This window comes from Felis catus, chromosome B1 (genome assembly GCF_018350175.1).
Source record: "Felis catus isolate Fca126 chromosome B1, F.catus_Fca126_mat1.0, whole genome shotgun sequence".
NCBI lineage: Eukaryota > Metazoa > Chordata > Mammalia > Carnivora > Felidae > Felis > Felis catus.
Window position 1 is genome coordinate 50,477,969 of NC_058371.1, and position 24,434 is coordinate 50,502,402.

The 24,434-nt window shown below is 38.7% G+C and overlaps 1 protein-coding gene across 1 annotated transcript in view; it reads right to left on the reverse strand.

Moving 5' to 3' along the window:
* The window catches only part of KIF13B (kinesin family member 13B), a 202,983-nt gene that overhangs the window by 90,067 nt on the left and 88,482 nt on the right, over window positions 1-24,434 (reverse strand). The window contains exons 11-14 of the mRNA XM_023252641.2: window positions 17,913-18,125; window positions 16,439-16,549; window positions 13,461-13,595; window positions 2,736-2,866 (exon numbers count right to left, since the gene is read on the reverse strand). Coding sequence (XP_023108409.2) covers window positions 2,736-2,866; window positions 13,461-13,595; window positions 16,439-16,549; window positions 17,913-18,125 — 590 coding nt within the window. The remainder of the gene's footprint in view (window positions 1-2,735; window positions 2,867-13,460; window positions 13,596-16,438; window positions 16,550-17,912; window positions 18,126-24,434) is intronic.

Sequence of the window (24,434 nt, forward strand, 5' to 3'; positions counted from 1 at the left end):
ACAGAAAAAACATTCATATCCTATCAATATATAAAAGACTTGTCAGGTCCACTTGACTGCTTATCTTGACAATGGAGTTCAACAGATGGATGAACAGAAGGATATGAAGGGAAGAATTTGCAGAGGCAGGAAATAAACAGAAAAATTATGCATACCACTATAAGACTGATATTCCTGGAATACCAGTTTCATCAAGCCTCCTTCCTGCTGAAGGACTCATTTGCTTAGATACAGGATAAAGGTCAAGTTCTTTAACTTGATACTCAAGGCCCCATAAAAGGAAGCCTTCTTTATCTCCTTTCCCCTTTCCAGTGAATTCTCAACTCCAGGCAAAAAAAACAAAAGGTTTATGTTCTGTCCACTGAACATGGCTGACTTACTCTTCTTTCAAAGCCAGGCTTATACCAGCCAGTCCTGCAAACTAGAACAGAGTTCCTGTCCCTCTCCATTCCCCCCAAGTCCTCAGCTCTCACAGCCCAGCTGGTTTCGGCTTCCTCTATAAAGTCTGCTCATCACCCCAGCCTATAGTATCTTAGTTTCTTTGCCATCCTAAGCACTACCTGGCTTTATATTGTTAATTACTTTTTATGTATATGCATACACACAAAATCTTACTCTCTGTATCTAGATTTCACTTGCCATGTGGGTTTTTAAACACTAGAAGTAATTGGTCCTCCTATAGTCTGATTATGTAAATCTTGAGGCTCAAAACATATAACAAGAGGGAACCTACTAAAATTAGCAGATTTTAGCTTTTATGACACAAATTCCTTAAATACAATGAGGAGTTTAATTAAAGGCAAACTTATATAGAGGCTTATTTTTAAAAGCTACAGCAGTTAAGCTATAATTAGTAAATAAAAGCATGAACACAATAACAGTTTCCAAAGTGTGGTCTCTGGGGGGTTCCCAAGATCAAAGCTATTTTTTATAATAATGCTAACCTGCCTTTTTTCACTGTGTCATTTATACCAGCAAATGAGTAAAACTGCTGGTGTTTTAGCACAAACCAAGGCAGTGGCACCAAACATTTCTAGTAGTCACTGGACTACTCACTGCCATGAACTCACAATTTTTAAAAAATGTTTCCTTTGAGAATGTCTTTGATGATGCAGTAAAAATTACTATGTGTTTTTTTTTTTACTCTTGACTCTGAGTACCCAACTTTTTAAACATTTCAGGTGACAAAATGGGAAGTACATAAAAAGCACTGTGTCCATTCATACCAAAGAATGAAGGGTGTCATGAGCAAAAGACATACACACAAAGTGTTATTTTGGGCATTTTCTTGCAAATAAACAAAGCGAGGAAACGAATGGCAGTATTTGCTGCCAACTGTAAACTTCAAGTGAGAACTGGAGTTTGGAAGACTTGTGTCTGTGTCCTCCACCCAAAGACCATGAGGAGCACTCCTGTGGTGAACATGCACAAGGAGAAGACACAGCCCCAGGAAGCACAGGGTATCTCAGTGAGACTGTGCTGGGAAGGACTGTGGCAGGATCTGGGCTTTAGCTGGATGACTTGGGAAGGGCTCTGACAGCATGGGGTGCTGTATGTGCTGGATGCTGTATGATCGGGCATTTCAAAAAATCTTATCTATGGAGGGGAGACTCCGATGAAGATGTGACAAGTGAAGAAATAATCGCTCACCTCAACCAAGAGAAGGTGTTTGGTATTTGGTGTGTGGCAGAGTGACCTTGATTTTTGTCTGTGCTGAAACAAAATGATGATGTGGCCTGCTTTGTCTTATTTATCACAGCCTCAGAATAACATTGCCTGAGGTTGATTTTTTAATAGGAGAATGGCATGCCCTAACTGGGAGTGCCAGGCCCAGTGTCTTCTCTTTTTTTTCCCCTTTCTTATTTGTATCCTTCACCATGAGCTTGATTGCTTACCAATATTTAAAGACTTTGTGGATGAAATCAGTAATGATATTAATGATTATTCAGTATCACAGGATGAAATGGTCCAACATTTGGAAATTCAATATAAATCAGTTAACAGTTATGGATCATTATATAACACACAGCCCAAGGAAACAAACTGACAAACATTTGATTTATATAATGGTACACCTTTTCATTCATCCATTATTTACTGAGCACTTATATACTAGTCTTCTATTGCATACTAAGGACAGAGAACCAAAAATAGAAGGGCCCTTGTCCTCAATGAGTTCATAGTCCATTGGGGTAATAAAGGCTAAGAGACCACAAAAATACAAATACAAAGTGTTGACAGGAAGCATAAGGTGTATGGGAATATGTACTAGGGGCCCTTCACTTAGACCAAACAGGAAATTCCCCCAAAGTAGATAATGACAGAGCTTAACCTTGAATGTCAAACAGGAATTAGCTGCCCAAAGGAATGGCAGACATAGAGGAATAAGAGACAGACAGGAGGGATGTAAGGGATTTTGTATCAAAAATAGTAGAAAGCCATTCGGCCATCTGGTGAGTGACCCAGAAGAAAAGGTTCCAATCAAGATATGATGAGGGCCTTATTTTTTTATTTTTATTTTTTTTTGATGAGGGCCTTATTTAAATAAGGCCACGAGAGTGAGTATAGAGAGGGAACATGGCTTAAGAACTACTAAAAATTTAAATGTAAAGGCCTTGGTAACGAAGTGAATATCTTCATTAAGTGAACTTAAAAAGCAAAGGCCAAGCATCCACAAGTAGTGTCCTTTCTTCCTCTTAAAGATTGTGACATTAACACTAATTAAAGTACATTACCTGGTGTTCTTCTGAGGAGTCAGCATAACCTGGCCTTCTGATGTGATGTCTATAATACAATGTTCAGGAAGAATTCCCATTCCACATAGCTGGATATCTTGGGAATTTGCTGACCCTATCAATGTATGTTCCTACAAAAGAATCAAATTCACTGATTAACATTGTATTCTTACATGTATAGAAACTGAAATCATCTCCCCTGAGCCCTCTTATATTGATCCATTACCTTAGCTAAAAGATTTTCTTAAGCAAATGGAATGGGGTAGGGGGAATTTCTGGCTTCTCTGAAATACATTCTACAAATTGTATTTCCTTATAAGGAATAATGCAGAGTTGAGTTATACCTTTTAAACCTAAAGCTATAGTTTTATATTAATGTCTATACTATATTCATTATTTTCCATCGCAATCTTGATTCCAAATACTTTATACTACTCTCAGAGCATGAGCCATATGTCAATGATATACCAAAAATATTGGTCTGAAGACCACAGTTACTTAAGCTGCACATCATTTATCTGGTCTCAATCAAGATGAGTCAACCACAAAGATAAAAAGCTATTCAAATCTAAGCATTTTGAAAAGATTACAATTATTTTATGAATCCCATGGTCTCTCTAATCCTCACAGAAGATATGATGGATGTGTTCTTCTTACTGTAGAGTCACAATTATGCAATTCTTGAAGCCCCAATCACCAGCCTTGCTTTCTGGATGGCAACTGAGAAAGTGGATGTAAAGTTAAGTTCCCTCTTCTGCACTTCAACATCTCACTGCCCATACATAATTAAACGCTGATAAGACCTGGATGTGTCCCTAGGCCACCTCCTTGCATACACCTGGATCAGGGGTCAGATACAAAATATGTAAGGTTTTGCAAGTTTTATAAAACCACTCTGCCTCATAGTGTGAAAGCAGTCAGATAACACACATATGAACAAGTGTGGCTACTTTCCAACAAAACTTTATTTATGAACACTGAAATTTGGACTTCATATAATTTTTACATGTCTGAAATTATAGCTTTTCTATTTCTTTTCCAACTATTTAAACAATGTAAAAACCATTCTTAGCTCCCAGGCCGTAAAGAAGCAGGCAGGGAGCTAGATTTGGCCAGTGGAAACAGTTGCTGACCCTTGATCACAATGACTTCATCCAGCCCCATGGGTTTTAAATGCTGTTGAGACAGGAAAACTAAAGGGACCCTATGAAAAACTGCTTGTTTTGCTCCTTTTCCTGCTTCTGTTCTTGCTAGGACCCACATCCCCCTACACATACACATCTTATAGAACAGATAATGTGTCCTCCCGGTAAAGGCAAAGGAGTTAATGATTTCTTTGGAGTCTTCCAGCACAATAGACACCATCTAAGGAGTGACCAAGACCACTGATCTACCAAGAACTGTGGCCCTAGGGCACAAGTGGCTTATGGAGGACACCTAAACACTTGCCTATGTTCCTGGATGCCTGAGAAGACACAGCCCTCAATAAAAACCCCAGGCTTCAAACAAAGATGAGACTTACTTTCCTTTCAGAGTCTCCCAGTTGCTCTGTCTACATCTGCTTTCTCTACATATCTTCAATAAACTGCTCTCATTTCCTCTTGGCTTACATTTGGTTTCCATCCTGAATGAAGTCAAGGACCTTCTTGGCTGGTTCTGGAGAACCCCACCTGGGTCCTCAGACCTCGCCTGCCTGCGACACTGTTTCTATATAAATTAAATCACTAACCAGGAACCATAAGCTTTAGTTCATTATTTTCCTGCCTCCACTACCACTATTCTAGTCTCAATAACCATTATTTATTGCCTACTTGGATGTCTAAAGACATTTCAAGGTGTCTAAATGTCTTTAATGTTCGTTTATTTATGAGAGAAAAAGACAGAATGCAAGCAGGGGAGGGGCAGTGATAGAGGGAGACACAGAATCCCAAGCAGGCTCCAGGCTCTGAGCTTTCAGCACAGAGCCTGACACAGGGCTCAAACCCACGAACCACAAGATCATGACTTGAGCCCAAGTTGGAGGCTTAATCAACTGACCCACCCTCTAAATGTCATTCTTAATGGCATTTGAGTATCTAAAGACATTTCAAAGTGAAAGGACCAAAGCAGAACTTTTGCTCCCCCAACCTCCACCCAATGAGTCTATTCTCTTCTCCATTAATAGTGGTACTGCCACCACCCAGGTAGTCAACTAAAAAGGTTAGGTGCTACTGAGCCCTATCTTCCCCTTACCAGCCTACTCCTGGATCCATGTTGATCAGAACATCCCTACAGACTGTCCCTCCAAAACATATCAAGAATTGGCTCATTCTCCCTCCACCTCTACTATCACGCTTTACACTCTATTGCTCGGGTGAATACAGGTGCCTCCTACTATCTCTCCACTCCTAATCCCTCACCCCCATCCACTCCCAGCACAACAGCTGATCATGCAGCCCCCCCTATTTAAAACCCTCAAGTGGCTTCCCTTTGAACTTCTAATGAAGTCCAAATTCTTACTCAGGCTTACAAAAAACGCTCAGTGATGTGGCCCTGCCTGCCTCTCCTATCCTAGCTCCTACTACTCCCCCTTCTCCTGGAACACGATAAGGCCATACTGGCCTTTTATCTGTTCTTTGAGCACACTGGCTGGTTCCTCCATCTAACCTTGATATTGGTAGTTTCTTATCATTTCTATCTCACCTTTTAAGGGAACATTCTCAGGGTGGTGTACTCAGAACTGACAATCAGATATAACCACCCCACCACTCTATTTCAATTCCTTACCTAGCACTGACTATAGGTTGGTTTACTATATGTCTCCACAGCTAACATGGAAACACCACAAGAGCAGAGAACTGCCTGACCTGCTCCCCACTGTAATCCAAGCACTTAACACATGCCTGGTACAATTAGTCATTAAAGAAATATAAAGGAAAAATAAATGATCATTTGTCTTCAGACTCAAAGGAAGATGATTCTCTCCTCCTCTTTGCTGGTAACCCTTCTAATTATGTTGTGGGTCCCAGTGATTCCCATCTCTTCTGGGACCTCAATCTCATAAAAAGGGCCCTTCCCCACTAGTATATTCATTTCACCTTTCCTGGGGGTTTCTTCTCTCAGCTGTACTGCAGTGGTGATTCTAAGGAAACAAAGAGCTGGGATCCAGAGCTGCCCCATGGTATCCTATTCGGTCCCCAAGGAGTATATAAAATACAGAGGACATTCCACATAAAGTTTTACTCTTCACGATTAGCTGAGGCTTCCTGGCCAATCCTATACTTTCCTAATCTGGAGAACAGGGTTTGACTCCATGAAACTACAAGTAATGCTTTGTGATGCTCAGTAGCAGGCCTAAAGAATCTATTCCATGCCTATCTGCATTCCCCACTTTGGCTCCACCTGCCCCCCCCCCCGCCACCGTACAACACCAACCCCACAGTGAAGTGAAGTTCCAAAAGGGGGGAGAAAAGAGTCTAGAGAGAAAAAGGGCCCAAGACCACCTAAAAAAGAAGGAAAAATTGTCAAAGCACTTGCCTTGAACTATATAACCCAGGTTGGGGTTTGAGTCTAGAACCAACTCCCACTACCATAGTCTGACTGCACACAGATTCAGGTCCACGTCTGTGCCTTTGCTCTTGTTCTCTTTGCTTGAAAGGTTCCCTCTTCCCTTCATCTAAATACAGGGGTCTTCTAATTGAGGGTCATCTTCTACTTGAGAAAGATTCACCGGTAGGCAACACTGACTTCTCCCTTCTCTGAATCCCCTTAGAGGGGATACTATATTTCACTATCAATTGCACAAATGTTGCTTTTTTCCTTTATTTAGACAGCAGTCTTCACAGAACTCCTGCATCTTCTACAACAATGAGCACAGTACATGACACATGGTGTATGCTAAGTATCTATTGATAGACTGAATTAAAAATTATTGGAGATAAGATATTAACACAACCTGCAAAGATCTAATCCAAATTCTGAAAGGAAAACTTCATTTTTTTCACAAATGTATACTAAGTACCTATTATGAGTTGGGCACTGAGTCACAAGAGACAAAATCCCAATTATGGTGCTTACAATGTCAGTGACAACTTAAATCTCTCAGTTGAGGTTATAATCTATCCTGATTTGGATGATGACTCACTGTAATCTCAAACACTGCACTCTAACAGCTCAATCTGCCAAAGCCTTACTGTTTGATGTTTAGGCAACTTAAACAATAAGCTTTTTGATAAGTTCTTCCTATTGTGCTCTAAGCACTGCAATAAAAACAATGACAAGGAAAAAAAATAAACTTATCATAGGTTGGCACAGTTTATGTAATGAGTATCTAAGTGCTATGAAAGTACAAGGTAATCAAAACAAGATAAATTAATCAGGGGTGGCTTTTCAGTCTCTTTGTGATAGGTGGATACAATGATTCTTAAACCAGACTACTTTTGGGGCACCTGGGTGGTTCAGTTGGTTAAGCGCCCAACTTCAGCTCGGGTCATGATCTCGCAGTTCGTAAGTTTGAGCCCCACATCAGGCTCTGTGCTGACAGCTCAGAGCCTGGAACCTGCCTGGATTCTGTGTCTCCCTCTCTGTCTGCCCTTCCCTTGCTTGTGCTCTGTGTGTCTTTCTCTCTCTCTTTCAAAAATAAATAAACATTAAAAACAAATTTAAAAAAATAAAGTAGACTGGTTTTAGGGAAAACTTTAGCAAATATAAAATACCATATGTAAAAATCTCAGAAATAATCAGAGGCTAGAAATGGTTTTTAACCTTTTTTCATCCGTTTAAGTTTAATTTCACTGGAGAAGATTAGTTAACTATTCTATGAATTTACTGTACCTTGCTTCCTTTATAAATCAACTATTTATGTGGCCCTTTTGAGAATCTCCCTTTGACCAGCTAAGTCCTAAAAGAAAGAGCAAGACAGAGACAGAGGGGAAAAGAGGGAGGGGAAAAAGGAAGATGAAGAGAGACAGGACTTGTCCAGTAGTGACATATTTCACAGGGTAGCTTTTCCCAGCCTGCAAGAAGAAAAAGTAGCATATGGATAAAGCCCATGAGGTCCCTCAGTCTTACCAGCATTCCCAGATAATTTCTGAAGGAAAAGGTAAGTAAGTACCAAGGGCACTAAGCAGAAAAGTACCTGTTACTCTTCACATATCTAAGTAATCAAAATTCTTTAACAAAGAAGTCATGCTAGCTTAACAGAACCTAGACTCTGAAGACAGCTTTTCTGGAATGGAGGTGAAAAGGGCAGGAATGCTATCTTCCCATCTTTTACAAATTCAAACACTACACCACACAGACCAAACCGCTGCCAACCCAAGAACTCCTACTGTGCCATGACTGTGTCTTCTCCATCTTGGGGTCCTTGGGGCCCAACCCACAGCTCCACAAACACTGAATGGCTGATGCCTCTGCCATTCTCATCACTTCAGTCGGTGACTGTGAATACTGGCAAAGAGGACAACAGGCAGTTTACTTTCAATGGGAGCTATACTATAAAAGACATGTGTTTTAAAACTGCTGCCGAGGGGTGCCTGGATTGCTCAGTCAGTTGAGTGTCATGATCTCACAGCCCGTGTCGGGCTCTGTGCTGACACCTCAGAGCCTGGAGCCTGCTTAGGGTTCTGTGTCTCCCTCTCTCTCTGCCGCAACCCACTCACATTCTGTCTCTGTCTCTCTCAAAAATAAACAAACATTAAAAAAAAGTTTTAAAGGGGCACCTGGGTGGCTCAGTCGGTTAAGCATCCGACTTCGGCTCAGGTCATGATCTCGCAGTTTATGAGTTCAAGCCCCACATCAGGCTCTGTGCTGGAAGCTCACAGCCTGGAGCCTGCTTCAGATTCTGTGTCTCCCTCTCTCTCTGCCCCTCCCCCGCTCACACTCTGTCTCTCTCTCTCAAAAAAAAAAAAAACACATTAAAAAAAATTTTTTTGGGGGGGGCGCCTGGGTGGCGCAGTCGGTTAAGCGTCCGACTTCAGCCAGGTCACGATCTCGCGGTCCGTGAGTTCGAGCCCCGTGTCGGGCTCTGGGCTGATGGCTCGGAGCCTGGAGCCTGTTTCCGATTCTGCGTCTCCCTCTCTCTCTGCCCCTCCCCCGTTCATGCTCTGTCTCTCTCTGTCCCAAAAATAAATAAAAAACATTGAAAAAAAATTTAAAAAAAAAAATTTTTTTTTAATAAATAAATAAAACTGCTGACTGGGGCACCTGGGTGACTCAAGTTGGTTAAGCGACCGGCTTCAGCTCAGTCATGATTTCACGGTTCATGAGTATAAGCCCCACGTCCCACTCTCTGCTGTCAGCACAGAGCCCACTTTATTATTTTTTTAATTTTATTTTTTTAATTTACATACAAATTAGTTAGCATATAGTGCAACAATGATTTCAGGAGTAGATTCCCTAATGCCCCCTACCCATTTAGCCCATTCCCCCCCCCACAACCCCTCCAGTAACCCTCTGTTTGTTCTCCATATTTAAGAGTCTCTTATGTTTTGTCTCCCTCCCTGTTTTTATATCATTTTTGCTTCCCTTCCCTTACATTCATCTGTTCTGTCTCTTAAAGTCCTCATATGAGTGAAGTCATATGATTTTTGTCTTTCTCTGACTAATTTTACTTAGCATAATACCCTCTAATTCCATCCACATAGTTGCAAATGGCAAGATTTCATTCTTTCTGATTGCTGAGTAATACTCCATTGTATATATGTACCACATCTTCTTTATCCATTCATCCATCGATGGACACTTGGGCCACAAAGCCCACTTTAGATCCTCCGTCTCCCCTTCTCTTGGCCCCTACTCCCTACCCTGCTAGCGCGTGTTCTCTCCCTGTCTCAAAAATCAATAAAAACATTTAAAGTTGTTGCTGAATCGTTGGTATGAATCCTTATCAAGTGTGTACATGTATAATTTGCTCCAAATCCTTCAGAATCAGCCTTGTTTCAGGGCCATTAATAGCTGACTTGTGCAAAGAGCAGATCCAGAACCGCATAAGCAAAATAGCCCTCCTGAGAGATCTGGAGGATAATTGAAAGGCATGATGAGAATCAATTATACTGTGATCCCATTTCTGTAATTTAAAAATATGTATCAGTATAAGCCTATAGACGTACATATAGGAATAGACCCAGCAGATACAGATAAAACTATTAAATGTTAACTGTGGTCATCTCTGCATGTTGGAATTTGGGCACAAATCCCCCCTCTTTTTCTAGTATGTGTTTATAAAACTCTTCAGAAAACAAAGTGTATTACTAGCATAATGTTTTTAAGGTGGGGGACGCAGTTCTTCCCTCTAGAAGCTTGGCTGGCACTGGTATAAATGTCCAAGACTGTGTTAGAATCACAGGCAGTCCTTGATTTGCATGAGAGCAAAGGATTGTAAAAATAACATTGCAAGGAGATCTTAATAATCAATGGGGAAACTGCAATTATTCTGTGACTTTTTAAAATATCTGTAAAACCATTAAAATTTTTCTTACTGTTACAACATATAGGATAATGAAAAAATAGTAAAACCGATATTTATTTAGTATACTGTAATTTAGACTATTAGAAACACTGAGGGGCGCCTGGGTGGCTCAGTCGGTTAAGCGTCCGACTTCGGCTCAGGTCATGATCTCGCCGTCCGTGAGTTCGAGCCCCGCATCGGGCTGGGTGCTGACAGCTCAGAGCCTGGAGCCTGTTTCAGATTCTGTGTCTCCCTCTCTCTGACCCTCCCCCATTCATGCTTTGTCTCTCTCTGTCTCAAAAATAAATAAACGTTAAAAAAAAATTTTTTTTTAAAAAGAATCACTGAAATTTAAAGCATTTTATTTCTGGGGTGCCTGGGTGGCTCAGTTGGCTAAGCATTGGACTCTTGATCGCAGCTCAGGTCTTTTTTTTTTTTTTTATTAAGATTATTTATTTTGAGAGAGAGAGAAAGGGAGCATGAGCAGGGGAGAGGTAGAAAGAGAGGTAAAGAGACAGTGAATCCCAGGCAGACTCTGTGTTGTCACCGCAAAGTCCGACGCAGGGCTCCAATCTTACAACCGTGAGATCATGACCCAAGCCAAAATCAAGGGTCAGATGCTTAAACGACTGAGTCATCCAAGTGCCCCATCTCAGCTCAGGTCTTGATCTCAGGGTCGTGAGTTCAAGCCCCACTTTGGGCTCCATGCTGGGCATGCAGCCTATTTAAAAACAAAAAGTATCTTATTTTTGTTAAAAGCTTATCAGGAGTAGTATAAACAGTACCTGCCTTCTTCTCAATACATAACTTACAATATGGAGGGAGCATATTTCCTGTGCCTTGGCAAACTGGGATACTCCTTTCTAAGCTTCTACCGTTTTAACCTCTGTGCTCTAGATGCTGTGAAATATCTCCAAGAGCTCCTTTAGTGTGGAGTGTTCTCCAGTGTCCCTTTGAGCCATCTTCATCCTTCTCATCACACTTTCATTATTTACATCGGTAAGTTCATCTTCACAACATTTTCCTGGCTGCATGTGTAGAATCTCACAAACGGCAGTGGCGTCAGCATCATCTACTAGATTGTGGTAACTGGAATTTGTGTATGTTGGAACCATGACATGTAAGGACTGCCCACACATGCAAATTAGATGCAAAATTATCTTGTGAGTTATGTTCCACCTATGGTTTGGCCACCATACCTTGCCTCTACCAGTTCCAGACAAAACAAATATATATGGAGGATTCTGTTCTGGAAGAGAATCATACCACTTGGAACTAAAAAGAACGTTAGAGATAATTTAATCCAGGGTCCTCTTTTATAGATGGGGTGCTGAAAATCACCCAGAGATATGAAGTCATCTGTCCAGCATCTAAATTGATTTCAGAATTTGAAGGCAAGAAATAAAAAATGCTCAGCCTCCAGATTCTTCCAACCCACATCATGGTATCACTTTACTGAAGCAAAAACTGTTCTTGGATTGAGATCATCCTTTTGAATGTGCTTGGTCATGAATATACTTTTGTCACGAGGTTAGCCTGGGCAGTGAAGAAATCAACACTGCCTTAGACTCTGCCAAAAACAGGCTTGACCACACAGTCTGAAACAGAATCCCAACACCTCCACACAAGATGACCAGAAATATTTTGACTACTCTCCAAAAGTCTTTAAATAGTTTCTTTGTTTAATTTTTTAGTTAAGGAACAGATAGAATCAGGTTTTTTTTCTTGTTGGCGTATGTGTGTGTTCCAATTTGAACTTCATCACATCAGAAAGAAAAAGAATTCATAGTTCTGAGAAATAAAAAGGGCAGAATATTTGTGTCTTATTCTGTCTTGTACCTCTCCTAAAGCATATGAATACCTATAGCTGAAACCCTAACAGAAAATGCTGCCCACATCATTAAGAAACATAGTAAGTGATACGATCACATCATTTTTTTTTTTGCAATAGACAAGGGTAATATACATAAGGTACCACGCTGAGTATCAAGTAAGAAGATGGTATGTGGAATATTTTATATTTTACAGTGCTTCTGTTTACAAAGTACTTTGTAAATATCAAGTCTTATTTAATCCTCATAGGGCTCCTGTGAGGGAGTCAGACAGGGAAAGCACCTTTCTATAGAGGATGGATCTGTAGACTGGAGGGGGCAAAGGACTTGAGATCACACATCCGTTCAGCAGCATACCAAACTAAAAACGTGGGTCATCTCCCTGCCACTCCCATGTTGCTCCCACTTGAACACAACAGCTGAGAGTGCACATATACTATATGTATCAAAAACACAATTTAATTCACAGCATAATACAACATGGTATCAGATACTCATTAATAAAGGGGCTTTATTTATCAAAATAACATAAACCAATTACCCCAGGATATCTTTAATAAAACCTGGGAAACTAGCCAATGCATCGTGAATTCTTTAGTCTCTTTAGAAATGAAACCACACAATTTTCTAATTTTAAAGTAGTTTCCAACTTTACCAGCTCATTATCTTTAATTTCTTAGTCACTTCAGTTAAACCTACATATATAGTATCCATATTGTAAGGGTGGAAAAGATTTCCACAAGTCAAAATCATATAGTCCATTACCTAATTCATTTACGCCCTGGGACAAGGGGATTTTGGTGAGCTCCTCCTCGTAATTTATGTAGTGTCTCAGGATTCCTGCTTATTCTAAAGTTGTCTCTTGTCTTCCTGATAAGTGCCACAATTTACAGATTTCAACATACATTGCTATTTGGGTTTCTGACCCTCTCACTCTCTAAGTCATCTATTCTTTTTTTATAAGTCAATAATCCAAATTTTTGAATTTTCCTAAATTACTGGAAACAAATTTCATAGTAAGTGGTCCTACACCATAACTTTCTTTAAACATTTCCTCTTGTAATCTGATAACCACTCAGAAAAGGGTGTGCTTCATATAAATGACAAAAACTTTAGTCTACTAATAAATTGTTTAGTTCGAAAAGTCATTCTTTAAGCTTTAAAGTTATCTACTTAGCTCCCTGGCATAAATCACAGTCAATCATAGTAGCTAAGATACTTAATGTCTTGAAAATAACATCAGAATATTAGTTTTTATATTACTAGGTTGAATTACATCACTTGAAGACTAAAAAGGGTAACTAATCTCAGAAACTCAATATTTTTCTACCTTCTAGTTTATTCGAATAGAAACAATTGTGTTAATTCATTATTTTTGAATAAGCATGTTTCTTCAAGTTAAAAAAAATACTATGAAATATTGTTCTATATCATGGCAGGAAATAGCAGCAAAGCCTGTTACTTCACCTTTAAATAGTAAACCAGAAGTTCATTCAGAGCAGGATCAGCATTCAGATTAACAAGGAAGCATTTATCATCCCCAACTTTAATCCCAGAAGATTGAAGAGATATTCCAAGACTCTCAAGTTGCTTCTGTCGCTCCTATAAATGTATTAGAGAAGGATTAATTCCATAGCTATTGACACAGCAAGATATAAAAGGTCTCACGTTGGAATAATCATTAAATAATTTTATAATTTAATTATCTTAGGACATGGTATTATAGATTATTGCATTTTTTCTTTCCAAACTATATAATGTTTTTCATTTTGTTAATTAAAACTTTGTTTTGAAAAATAAGCCATTACCAATAGCAACCAAGTATACTATTGAATTCTCAATGTTCCTTCTTAAAAATATCTAACATCTTGAATTTGTGTTTCTCACTTAGTTCTATACATATGAGCAAAGGTGTTTTACCACTGTGATCTTTCTAAAAGGCCAAATTTTCAATACACTCCCTTGCTTGATACCCTCAGTGATTCCCCAGCAAGATAAGGGCCAAACTCCCTCAACAAAGTCCACAAGGCCCTTCAATCTGGCCCATTTCCTCTCCACCTTCATGTCTTATCATTCCTACTCTCAAAGCCTGTGCTATAGTTAAATGGAACTCTTCCAGGTCCCTCAAAGTGTCAAGTATGCTCTCTTAAGAGATTTTACACCTGCTTCTTCTATCTAGAGTATACTTGTTCTCATACTTGGTAACTCAGACTTGTTTACTTGACCATTTCTCTATGAGGGCATGGATCCTATCTATCCACTGTGAATTCCTGGCACCTAGCAAGAACAGTGCATAACCAGTGAGCACTCAAAACATCAGGTTTGTAAATTTACCAAAATAAAACTTGTAGGGGCACCTGGGTGGCTCAGTCAGTTAAGCATTTGACTTGTGATTTTGGCTCGGGTCATGATCTCACAATGGTAAGATCGACCCTGCTGCACTTTGGGCTCTGCACTGGGTGTGGAGCCTGCTTGCAATTCATATTCATTCTTATTCTCATTCTCTCTCTCTCTTTCTCTCTACCTCCCTGCCGCCCCCTCCTCTGCTTGAGCATGTGCTAAATAAATAAATGAATAAAACTTGCATATGCATCAAGTACTACTTTCATAAGAGTATGAACCTTTCTTTTTTGACTGTCTCTGAGACCACACAATATATGAATGTCTGCATATAGGGGGATACGCATGACTCCTGCAACCAATGCTCTACGATTAAAGTATATGAATTGGGGCAAAGTAGGGTGTCTTTGACTATATATAAATAACAAATAGTAATGAGTCACAGCCACCAAAAGCCTTTGATTCTGAGGAAAGACAAGACAGGCTAAGTCATTTAATTAGGGCCACACAGTAAGTTTGCAGCACAATTAAATTACAGCCTGAAGAATTTGCTATTTTTAGGGATACCATCCCAAAGTTATTTGACCATGGACCATTTTTCTTCCCAGAAGACTTATTAACAATTTGTGGCTATACTGCCAGAAATACAATTTGGGATATGCTCGTCTCTTTTGGAAAAAGGTCAATGACTAACAGACCAGGTCTTTTCCCGTGAAAGAGGAGTTAGCAAGCTCAGCAGCACTGAAGCCTGGGGGCTTGCAAAGATAAGGTGCTAAATGAGGTGTGAGATAAAATCAGGCAGGGTTCTCAAAAGGGACGTGTGAAAGAGGCAGAGAACAGTTAGGTAAGGAAAAGATGCTAACGATAAGATTCACCAGTATTCACCAGTATTCGCACTGCAATTTTACTTAAGACCGACCCTGTCTTGTAGCAGCAAAGCAACTCAAATACAGCAACACTTCAGGGTCAATGTTTACTTTTGGAGTAGCTCAAACAGGCTCACACAAATTAGTTCTAAACTGGATAATTATTAGAATGACTTATAATTTATGAAAAACAAGTGAAATATGTAACGAGAAATGGAGTTCATACACTGGAATATTCTCTTCTCTGTAATTTGAAGGATATGTATTAAAATAACCCAGGATAGGGATACAGTTAAAACAAGATGGATTACATGGTGATCTTTAATGAAACTGGGTGATGGTACATGTAGATTCATCATTCTCTTCTCTTGTTTTCATCTATTTTGAAAATGACTATAATAAAAAATATTTAAAGTCTGTCTGCACTAATATAAATATAACATCCACTTTATGCTACATAACAGTAGTACCATCCTACAACATCTGATGTATAGATTGATTCTGGGCAGCACATTTAAAGATGGAACCTGCTGGGTGACAAAAGAAATACCAAGTTATATATATTTACTAAACAAGAAACCATTGAAAACACTAGAGATTTTTAACTTTAGAAAAGGAGGGGAACAGGCAGAGGTTACCTTACCATGAAAAGACTGCTCAATGGGGTACTGAACTCCACATTCTATTTTTAAGAGCAGAGGCTGAACATCCATCTAACAGGAAAGCCATGGAGCAAGTCTTTTACTAAGTAAACAACTAGACATTTAAGATTCTTTACAAACGCTAATGTTCCTACCTTAAAATTTCACAACTCTACCTGTATTAAGTGTGAGAGACAGTCACCTCAGATTTAGGTATTTCATATTACTTTTACTGAGTTGTCATAATGAAGCCAGAGGCTTATAGCCTAATATATCTACCACTAAGCATTTTATAGTTTGGGTAAGTTCCTTAGGTCTTACTTAACTAGGTATTCAGAGTCAGAGGCTACAAAGTAGTTATTTCATTTAAAAAACTTCTATGACCCTAAACAAATATTTCTTACATAATGAACAGTTAATTGCAATTTGTCTTCTTTATCTTTGTAAGGCAGAGACTCTTGAATCTAGGTTCTTATTAGTGGTGCTAGATTTGCCATCTTCAAAGCTAAAAAATCAAAATAGGAACCCAAAATGACATCTGAGTTGCATTGCACAAACTGCCAAGAGGTTTCTGTGTCTTTAATCAGAAAGCACAAACCTGTGCAATCTCCTCGGTTTTCCTTAATTTCTCCTCCCAGGTCACAGTCATTTCCTGGATTAGCTTCTCTGATTCTTCTAGTCGGTCTTTTAGCTCTGGAGATTTCATTGCCTATAAGCAAAATGTTTATTTCATGAAATGTCTGTACCATGCTCTGAAGAAAGCATTAACTAAATCCAGAAGGATAAAAATAACAGTCTGCCTCCTCTCAGCTCTACAAGTCACCAAGGTCTCTGATCTACTTAAGACATAACAATGAATGCCACTGACACACAGCATCCAGACTGTATGCACCCCACAAGCTCATTCAGTCATCCAAGGTGGGCTTGAAAGGAAGACCTAACCGCTTCCTTTTCCTCCAACCAATTGTCACTGTGAAGATGTAGCTTCGCAGAAAGTTCAAGTTCTCAAGGGCTTATTTTTAAATCTCAATAGGTAATATATCTAGACTTATACACAGGATTCATTCTAGTCTCTACTGATGACCTCAGGTATTGATTCAAGTATATACAGACGTACATGTTACAAACTGAATGGTGTTATTAATACCAAGAAGACAGAAACAAAATTTCAAAGAATCTTAATAAACCATAAAATTATTCTTATAAAAACAGGATAAGTTTCAACAGGCAAAAATATAACCAAAATGACGTTTTGACCATGTATTTTACCAATCTACTACCAGAAAACAGGTTATAAGAAAAGAAAGGGCTAATGTCCCAACACCAGGAAAGAGTCCCATAGTCCTGGGAAATTGTGGGAACAGAAATGCTAATAAAGTAGAGATCCTGAATCTGGTATTTTATTTCACTTTTCAAAAGAAAAACATTTGGTTGCAGGTTAGAATTGTGTAGGTTTCAAATTCAGTAATGGAACATAAATACCATACGTTATAGAATGTACACAGGGTAGTAGAAATAGAGTACCTCTAAATAGGTGGGTATTTCTGCTATAAAATACTTTTTCTATAAACATAATTAAGCCACATGAAAAAACTAGGTTATCAAGAAGTGGAAGATGTCCTTAAGATTTTCATTCTGACTTCAGCCAGTGAACAAATGATACAGCAAATATCTGCTTGAGTTCTCTTCCAGTTAGTCTATGCCCACTCTTCACCATTTTCTGTGCTAAAATTATATACATTTTGTTTCAAGCGTCTCTCTCCCTCTCTCCCTTATTCAATTATACCTCTTCTTTCTTGTCTGCTGCCTACACTGTGGAAAGGAACATTTTCTCAATTCCCTATATTCTCTCTTTCTGTTCAATCCTTTCACACCTGTAAAAAAAAAAAAACTCTCTAAATTTCAACTATGGAAATCTATCTGCCTTTATTTATTATTCATCTCAAATTTCTCTTACTATAGGAAACTCAAAAATTTTAAGTGGAGTACTTAGCACTTACAGCTAAGGGGAAGAAAATTCAAGTTCTAGCTTTTCCTAGACCCATAAAGTGTGGCTTGGCTGTGCCTTATACCTCTGCTTTAGTTAGCTGTTCTCGGAGCTTTTCTACTTCTTCCCGGAGATCCCGGATAATTCGTGCATTAGGATCCTCATTCACCACAGCATGGTTCACGATGTGCTTGGCGCGGTCTGCATACCGCAGAGTTGAAAGGGTTTCATCATAGTTATCAGCGGCTGGACTAACAGTGGCCACCATGGCTGTCTTGCTGTTACCCCCAAGACTGTCCTAGATGAAGAATGAAATTGAGTAGGATTTTTAAGTTGGAAGAAAACATCATATGAGAAAGATGAAGTCAGAAAGGGTGAGAGAACACATATTTAAGGACAAAACTAGAACTGAAATACCAATATGCTGAACCCCAGTCCCATGCTCTTTCTTCTCTGCCAAGCTACGTTGCTGCAGAAGGGAGATCTGGTTATTAAGAAAGGACAGGGAAATACAAAAAAGGCTCCATTTATTTCAGTTTAATAACAATTGGTTCTAAGTTAATTTGTCCTCTTCTAACAGGCAATATGATGTCGTAAGTCAGCACACTACTCAAAACAAAAAACAATGATTTCTTAAATGACTAAAAATCTTCCTTAGAGAAACTGAACAATCATAATGTTGTTTGTTATCTGATCAAAGAGTGATTACCTACAATCTAGCGCATGATGCCATGTACTTGGAATCTATGTGAAGCCTAAATAATGGCTCAGAAAGTGTTGCTGTTACAGACTATCAGTCATCTTGTAATTTTTTTCAAGAATTTTTCAAGAATTCTAGGTAGAATTATAGTCTTTAAAACAAAAGATATGTTGGAGGCACCTGATTTTATTCCCTCTGACAGCACTTCAAAAACTACTCAAACAGGCTTTACTTTCTACACGACCACTTCTACAGTTCAGACAAGGGTGCTGAAGAAAAGATACTCTCTTCATTATACTAAAACTGATCAGTATGGTGAAATGGGCTTTAGAACAGGCTCCAACAAATTCAAAAAACTTTCACTTGACAACACTAAAAAACAACTACATATAACTCAGAATTACAAAACTAGAAATCAAGTCCACCCGGACTCCGCTTCACCATCCAAAGGCTGTATGTCACCCTCCTGTGGCAGGCGGCCTCTAAGACAGCCCCCCAGGATCCTCATCTCCAGGTATTCAAACCTCAGTACCATCCCCCTCTCTTGAGTGTGGGCAGGACTTCTGATTTACTTCTAAGGAACAGAATACAGCAGAAGTGATGGCATGTCACTTTTGAGGTTAGATTATAAAAAGACTATGGCTTCTGTTGTGGGTATTTTCTCTCACTCTTGGGAAACCACTGTCATGAAGTGAAGTGGCCCTATGAAGAGACCTCAAAAGTGAATATGGAAAGAGATCTTCTGGAGCCTGCCAACAACCACTGAGGTGAGCAGATCCAACCCCAGGTCAAACCTTGCAATGATGGCCTCAGATGACACTTTGATTGCAGCCACATGGGAGACCCCAGCCAGAACCACTTGGTTAGGCCACACCCAGAATCCTGACCCACAGAAACTATGAGATAATAAATGGTTGTTGTTTTTAGCTATTAAGTTTTAGGGGTAATCTGTTACATAGCAATAGACATCTAATAATACCCTAATATACTATCCCAAGATGAAAAGAACAACCCAAAAAAAGAGATCTGATACCCTCTTTCAGCAATAGGATATCACTGAATTATGGATTCTCAAGCAGGCCAATATGGGGAATCAAAGATCATAAAAAAGTCAACTTTTTATCTTTGAAGATAAAAGGTTTTTCCAATATCAATATATCTAAAATTTGTTTGTGCAATCTGTGATTTATACCATCCTCGTACAAATTTTACTTAGTCCTCAGCCTTTTGTGAATTATTTTACAGATAAAAAACAAAAGAAAAACCAGAGGTTTGTTCTGACAAAGCAGGTCAAATACTCTGCCTAAAGATCCAGAACTAGTAAACTGAACAATATTCTAATCCAGTTGTATTCTGCCTTCAAGTCCAATATGATTTCACTCCCCCACAGTCACCCACAATAATATAGCAACAAAGTGCCACTTGGCAACAGAGCGAGAGCTCAGATCTGAGGAGCAAGTAAGGTGACTGGATAGCTTTCCAAGTTAGTTTGTCTTAGTGCCAGAGTCAAAATAATTCCCTAGGTACTGCTAACAGTTCAATACAATCACAGACTATGTATCTGTTTATTCATCCACTACTGAAAACTAGGTTTTCCACAGAAAACAAAGCTTAATGAGGTCTTTGAAGGAAATACACTCCAGCACATGAAAAGGAAGGAAACATAAGTAATCTAGACTCTAGAAAGCAGAAGCAACTTCCGCCAAGTCTGTGTGATCACTTGCTTTCCTCTTCGCTTCTAGACACTGATATCACACTGTTGGTGCCCAGCTTTGGCAACGTCCAGAAGAATACCAAGATGCACATTAATGAAATTCCAATGTTATATATAAAGATCACATGAATTACATGTCAGATTATAATTCAGTTCACCAACAGCACCATGGTGGAGTGTTGCCCTTCAAGAACTACGGCATTCTGTTAGCCCACATGAACAGCAAATGCTATTGGGTAAAAGGGGATTTGTAACAATAACTACCAAAGGGAAAAAGCATGCATATTATGCTTTAATTTGTGCTGAGGAAAGGAAACCTGGCAAATGACAAATACTTGATATTTTAAAAGCCCTTGTGCATGAGTAACAATATGCTTATATTCAAAAATGGCCTCATGCCATTAGCAAAAAGGAAACAGCAACAAAAGAACTGGCACTCATTCAAGGAGAAAGTATAAAGCTTCTTGTTACTCTTTAATTGTTTAATTAGGCAAATCAGGCAAGCTTTGTTTCAAATGTGGCAACTGCAAATTAAATGGACATAGGAAAGAAATTGAATTTTGGAAGGCAGGATTTTTTGAAGCTGAAAGAACTCTTTGAAGTCATCTAATGAAATTACTTCATTTTACAGATGAGAAATTGAGACCCAGGAAGATTGACAGACTTACCAAAGGTCATAATGCTGGTTCAGAGCAGAGCTGAAGGTACTCATTCACTCAGCTCTTTACAGCGTTTACATCTAGAGGGTGGTGCTTTACATACAACACGGTAAGAACTAGAGTGGGGATAAACACAACATGGTCACAGAAAACAGAGAATGAGCAGAAAGCCCAGTCTTGAAATGGTAGGGAAGACTTTCAGAGAAAGTGACATTTGAGACCTAAGATGAATAAGCATTGTCCAGATAAAGATTTATGGGGAGGGCAGTGGGAGGGGAGATTGTAGAGAGGAGGAAGAATGTTCCAAACACGGTAAGAATAATGTCCTAGAAGTAAGAGGACTCGACACTTAGCTAGGACTGATCATATTAAGAGCAAGAAGAACAATAAGAGGTAGTGAGGGGTCAGATTACTGAAGGCCTAGAAAGTCACAAGTCATTAAATAATTTGGACTTTATCATAAGGGCCTCTAACAGAATTATTGAAGAGACTGAAGTTTAAGAAGAGTATTAATTTTAAGACAGCACAACCTTACTATAAAGAAGGAATGGATTAATAAAAAAACTCAAGGGAGACGTTTCAATCATCCAGGCAAGGGATGAAAGTTGCCTTCATTAGGTAAGTGGCAGTAAGAACGAAGAAGGTGGATGAAGTCAAAAGATACGTATTATTTGAGTGTTTATTACCAGAAATTATTTGATGTTAAGAGGCTCACATTTAGAAGGTTACACAGAGAAGCAAAAAAATCTCTTGATAAGAAATGGTTCTTCACTGACCACTTACCAAATGAGTAACCACTCAACACACCCAGAGAGAAGAGTGACAGAAGAGCACTCATATGTATGCCCCACCAAATCACCTAAGGTACTCATTTTCTCTGACTCTCAGATGTGGTAAATATCAAGAGCATAACACAATTATAATGCAAATACAATGCAAAAACACTTTTAAAAGAAACTGCAAATCTGATAAAGGCTGAGCAATTTTATGAGTTCAATGATAGCTATGTTGGAGAATACTAGAATCATACGAAGTCGAACAAGGATCAGGGAGAGTTAGACTAATTTAGAATTAAAGAAGGACAGAGCAAAAAGGGCATAAAAGCTACTTCAAAGGAGACTGATTTATGTATCAATGGATTCTGAGAGGACTTTGGGAAAACTGTTTAAACATTGGAATAAGTTTTGCAAAAATGCCCCACTTGTGATCTTGCTGCAAAAGTTACACATGACAAAGAAGGTCACATAGTTTTCAAGTAAAAAACATGACAAGAAAACTTCATTTTTTTAGCCTAAGAACTGACACACGGATGTTATAATTACAACCTAATTTTATTGAACAGAAGATAAACTGAGTTTTCGAAAATATTTAGTTTTGCTCTTCAAGTATTTTCATGAGTTTCTATCAACATGTGGTAAAAGTAAAGTGTTTTCTCCTAACTGAAAAGTAACCTTTGACAGGATGTACACTACATAGCCTAGGCAAGAGAAGATGGGCAGCAAAGTCAGCCCTAATCTTATTTCTGCGACCACTGTCCCACTGTAACATGGGAACATTACCATTTGCTTTCAGAGAAGTAAATGAGATCATGTGTATGAAGCACTTTGCAAAGTAATTGATTCTTCTGGCCTCCAACCTATGGAATGGACACTCAATAATTACACTGGCTATTTTAATTCTGTGAATTAATTTAATAAAAGATATTTCCTAGTGTTTGTTTAAATGGACTGAGGTAGTAACACTGAAACAGGACAATGAATATTATGTCTTTTAAATCAGGCACATCCAGGGAATAATCATGAATGATCAGGAAACGTTTCTGTGGGAAAGTCTGAGGAATAAATGAGTATCTTATCAAAATGTCTCCTGGAAATTAAACACATGAGATTTCAAGGTTAATTACTGATGACCAGCATGATTAATGTTTTGTAATACCCCTTAAATTCAAGACCTATCTACAAGTGTTTTTTTTTTTTTAATTTTTTTTTCTTCAACGTTTTTTTTTTTTTTTTTTTTTTTTTTGGGACAGAGAGAGACAGAGCATGAACAGGGGAGGGGCAGAGAGAGGGAGACACAGAATCGGAAACAGGCTCCAGGCTCTGAGCCATCAGCCCAGAGCCCGACGCGGGGCTCGAACTCACAGACCGCGAGATCGTGACCTGGCTGAAGTCAGACACTTAACCGACTGCGCCACCCAGGCGCCCCTACAAGTGTTTTTTAATTATCAAATTATGTTTGTTTATTCTTTTGTTTTACATTTCTATTTTTTTTTTTATTATTATTATTATTTTTTTTTGCATTTTGGCCAATGGAAGTAATCTACCTGATTTTTTACACTGTGGCCAGTTTCACTTAACGAAGCATGCTCAAATGGTGTGCAGAGTTCTAGAAAGTAAAGATGAATACCACTAACCTTTTGAGAGAGTAAAAAATAGAAGAAAACCCAGCTTCCTTTAAAAACATGTTATAGACTAAGTCAAAAGTTGTGTCACCTTGGAAAAACAAATATTGTTAAAATGTCCATACTACCCAAAGCAGTCTACACATTTAATGCAGTCCCTATCAAAATACTAATAGCGTTTTTCACAGAACTATAACAAAAAATCCTGAAATTTGTATGGAACCACAAAAGACCCTGAATAGTCACAGCAATTTTGGAAAACAATTCCAAATTTCAAGTTATATTACAAGGCTGGAGAAATCAAAATATAATGGTACTGGCACAAAAACAGACATATAGATCAATGAGGCGGAACAGAAAACCCAAAAATAAACCCACAATTACATGGTCAATTTATCTTCGACAAAGCAGGAAAGAATATCCAATGGGAAAAAGAAAGTCTCTTCAACAAATGGTGTCAGCTACATTTGAATAAATGTAACTGAGTGGTCCAGAATGAAACTGGACCACTTATCTTACACCACCCACAAAAATAAATTCAAAATGGATTAAAAACACCTTTAATTGAGGTGAAACCATAAAAAATCCTAGAAGAGGGGCACCTGGGTGGCTCAGTCGGTTAAGCGTCTGACTTCAGCTCAGGTCATGATATCATGGTTTGTGGGTTTGAGCCCCAAATTGGGCTCTGTGCTGACAGCTTGGAGCCTGGAGCCTACTTCAGATTCTATGTATCCCTCTGTCTCTCTGCCCCTCCCCCACTCTCTCTCTCTCAAAAATAAATGAACGTTAAAAAAATTTAAAACAAAATCCTAGAAGAGAGCACAGAAATGTCTGTGACATTGGCTATAGCAACATCTGTCTAGATATATCTCCGGAGGCAAGGGAAATAAAAGCAAAAATAAACTATTAGGACTACTTCAAAATAAAAAGCTTCTGCACAGTGAAGGAAACAGTAAATGAAACTGAAAGGCAACCTACTGAATGAAAGAAGATTATTTGCGAATGACTTATGTGATAAAGAGTTAGTATCCAAAATATACAAAGAATTTACACAAATCAACACCAAAAAAATAAATAATGAACAATCCAATCAGAAAATAGGCAGAAGACATGAACAGACATTTCTCCAAAGA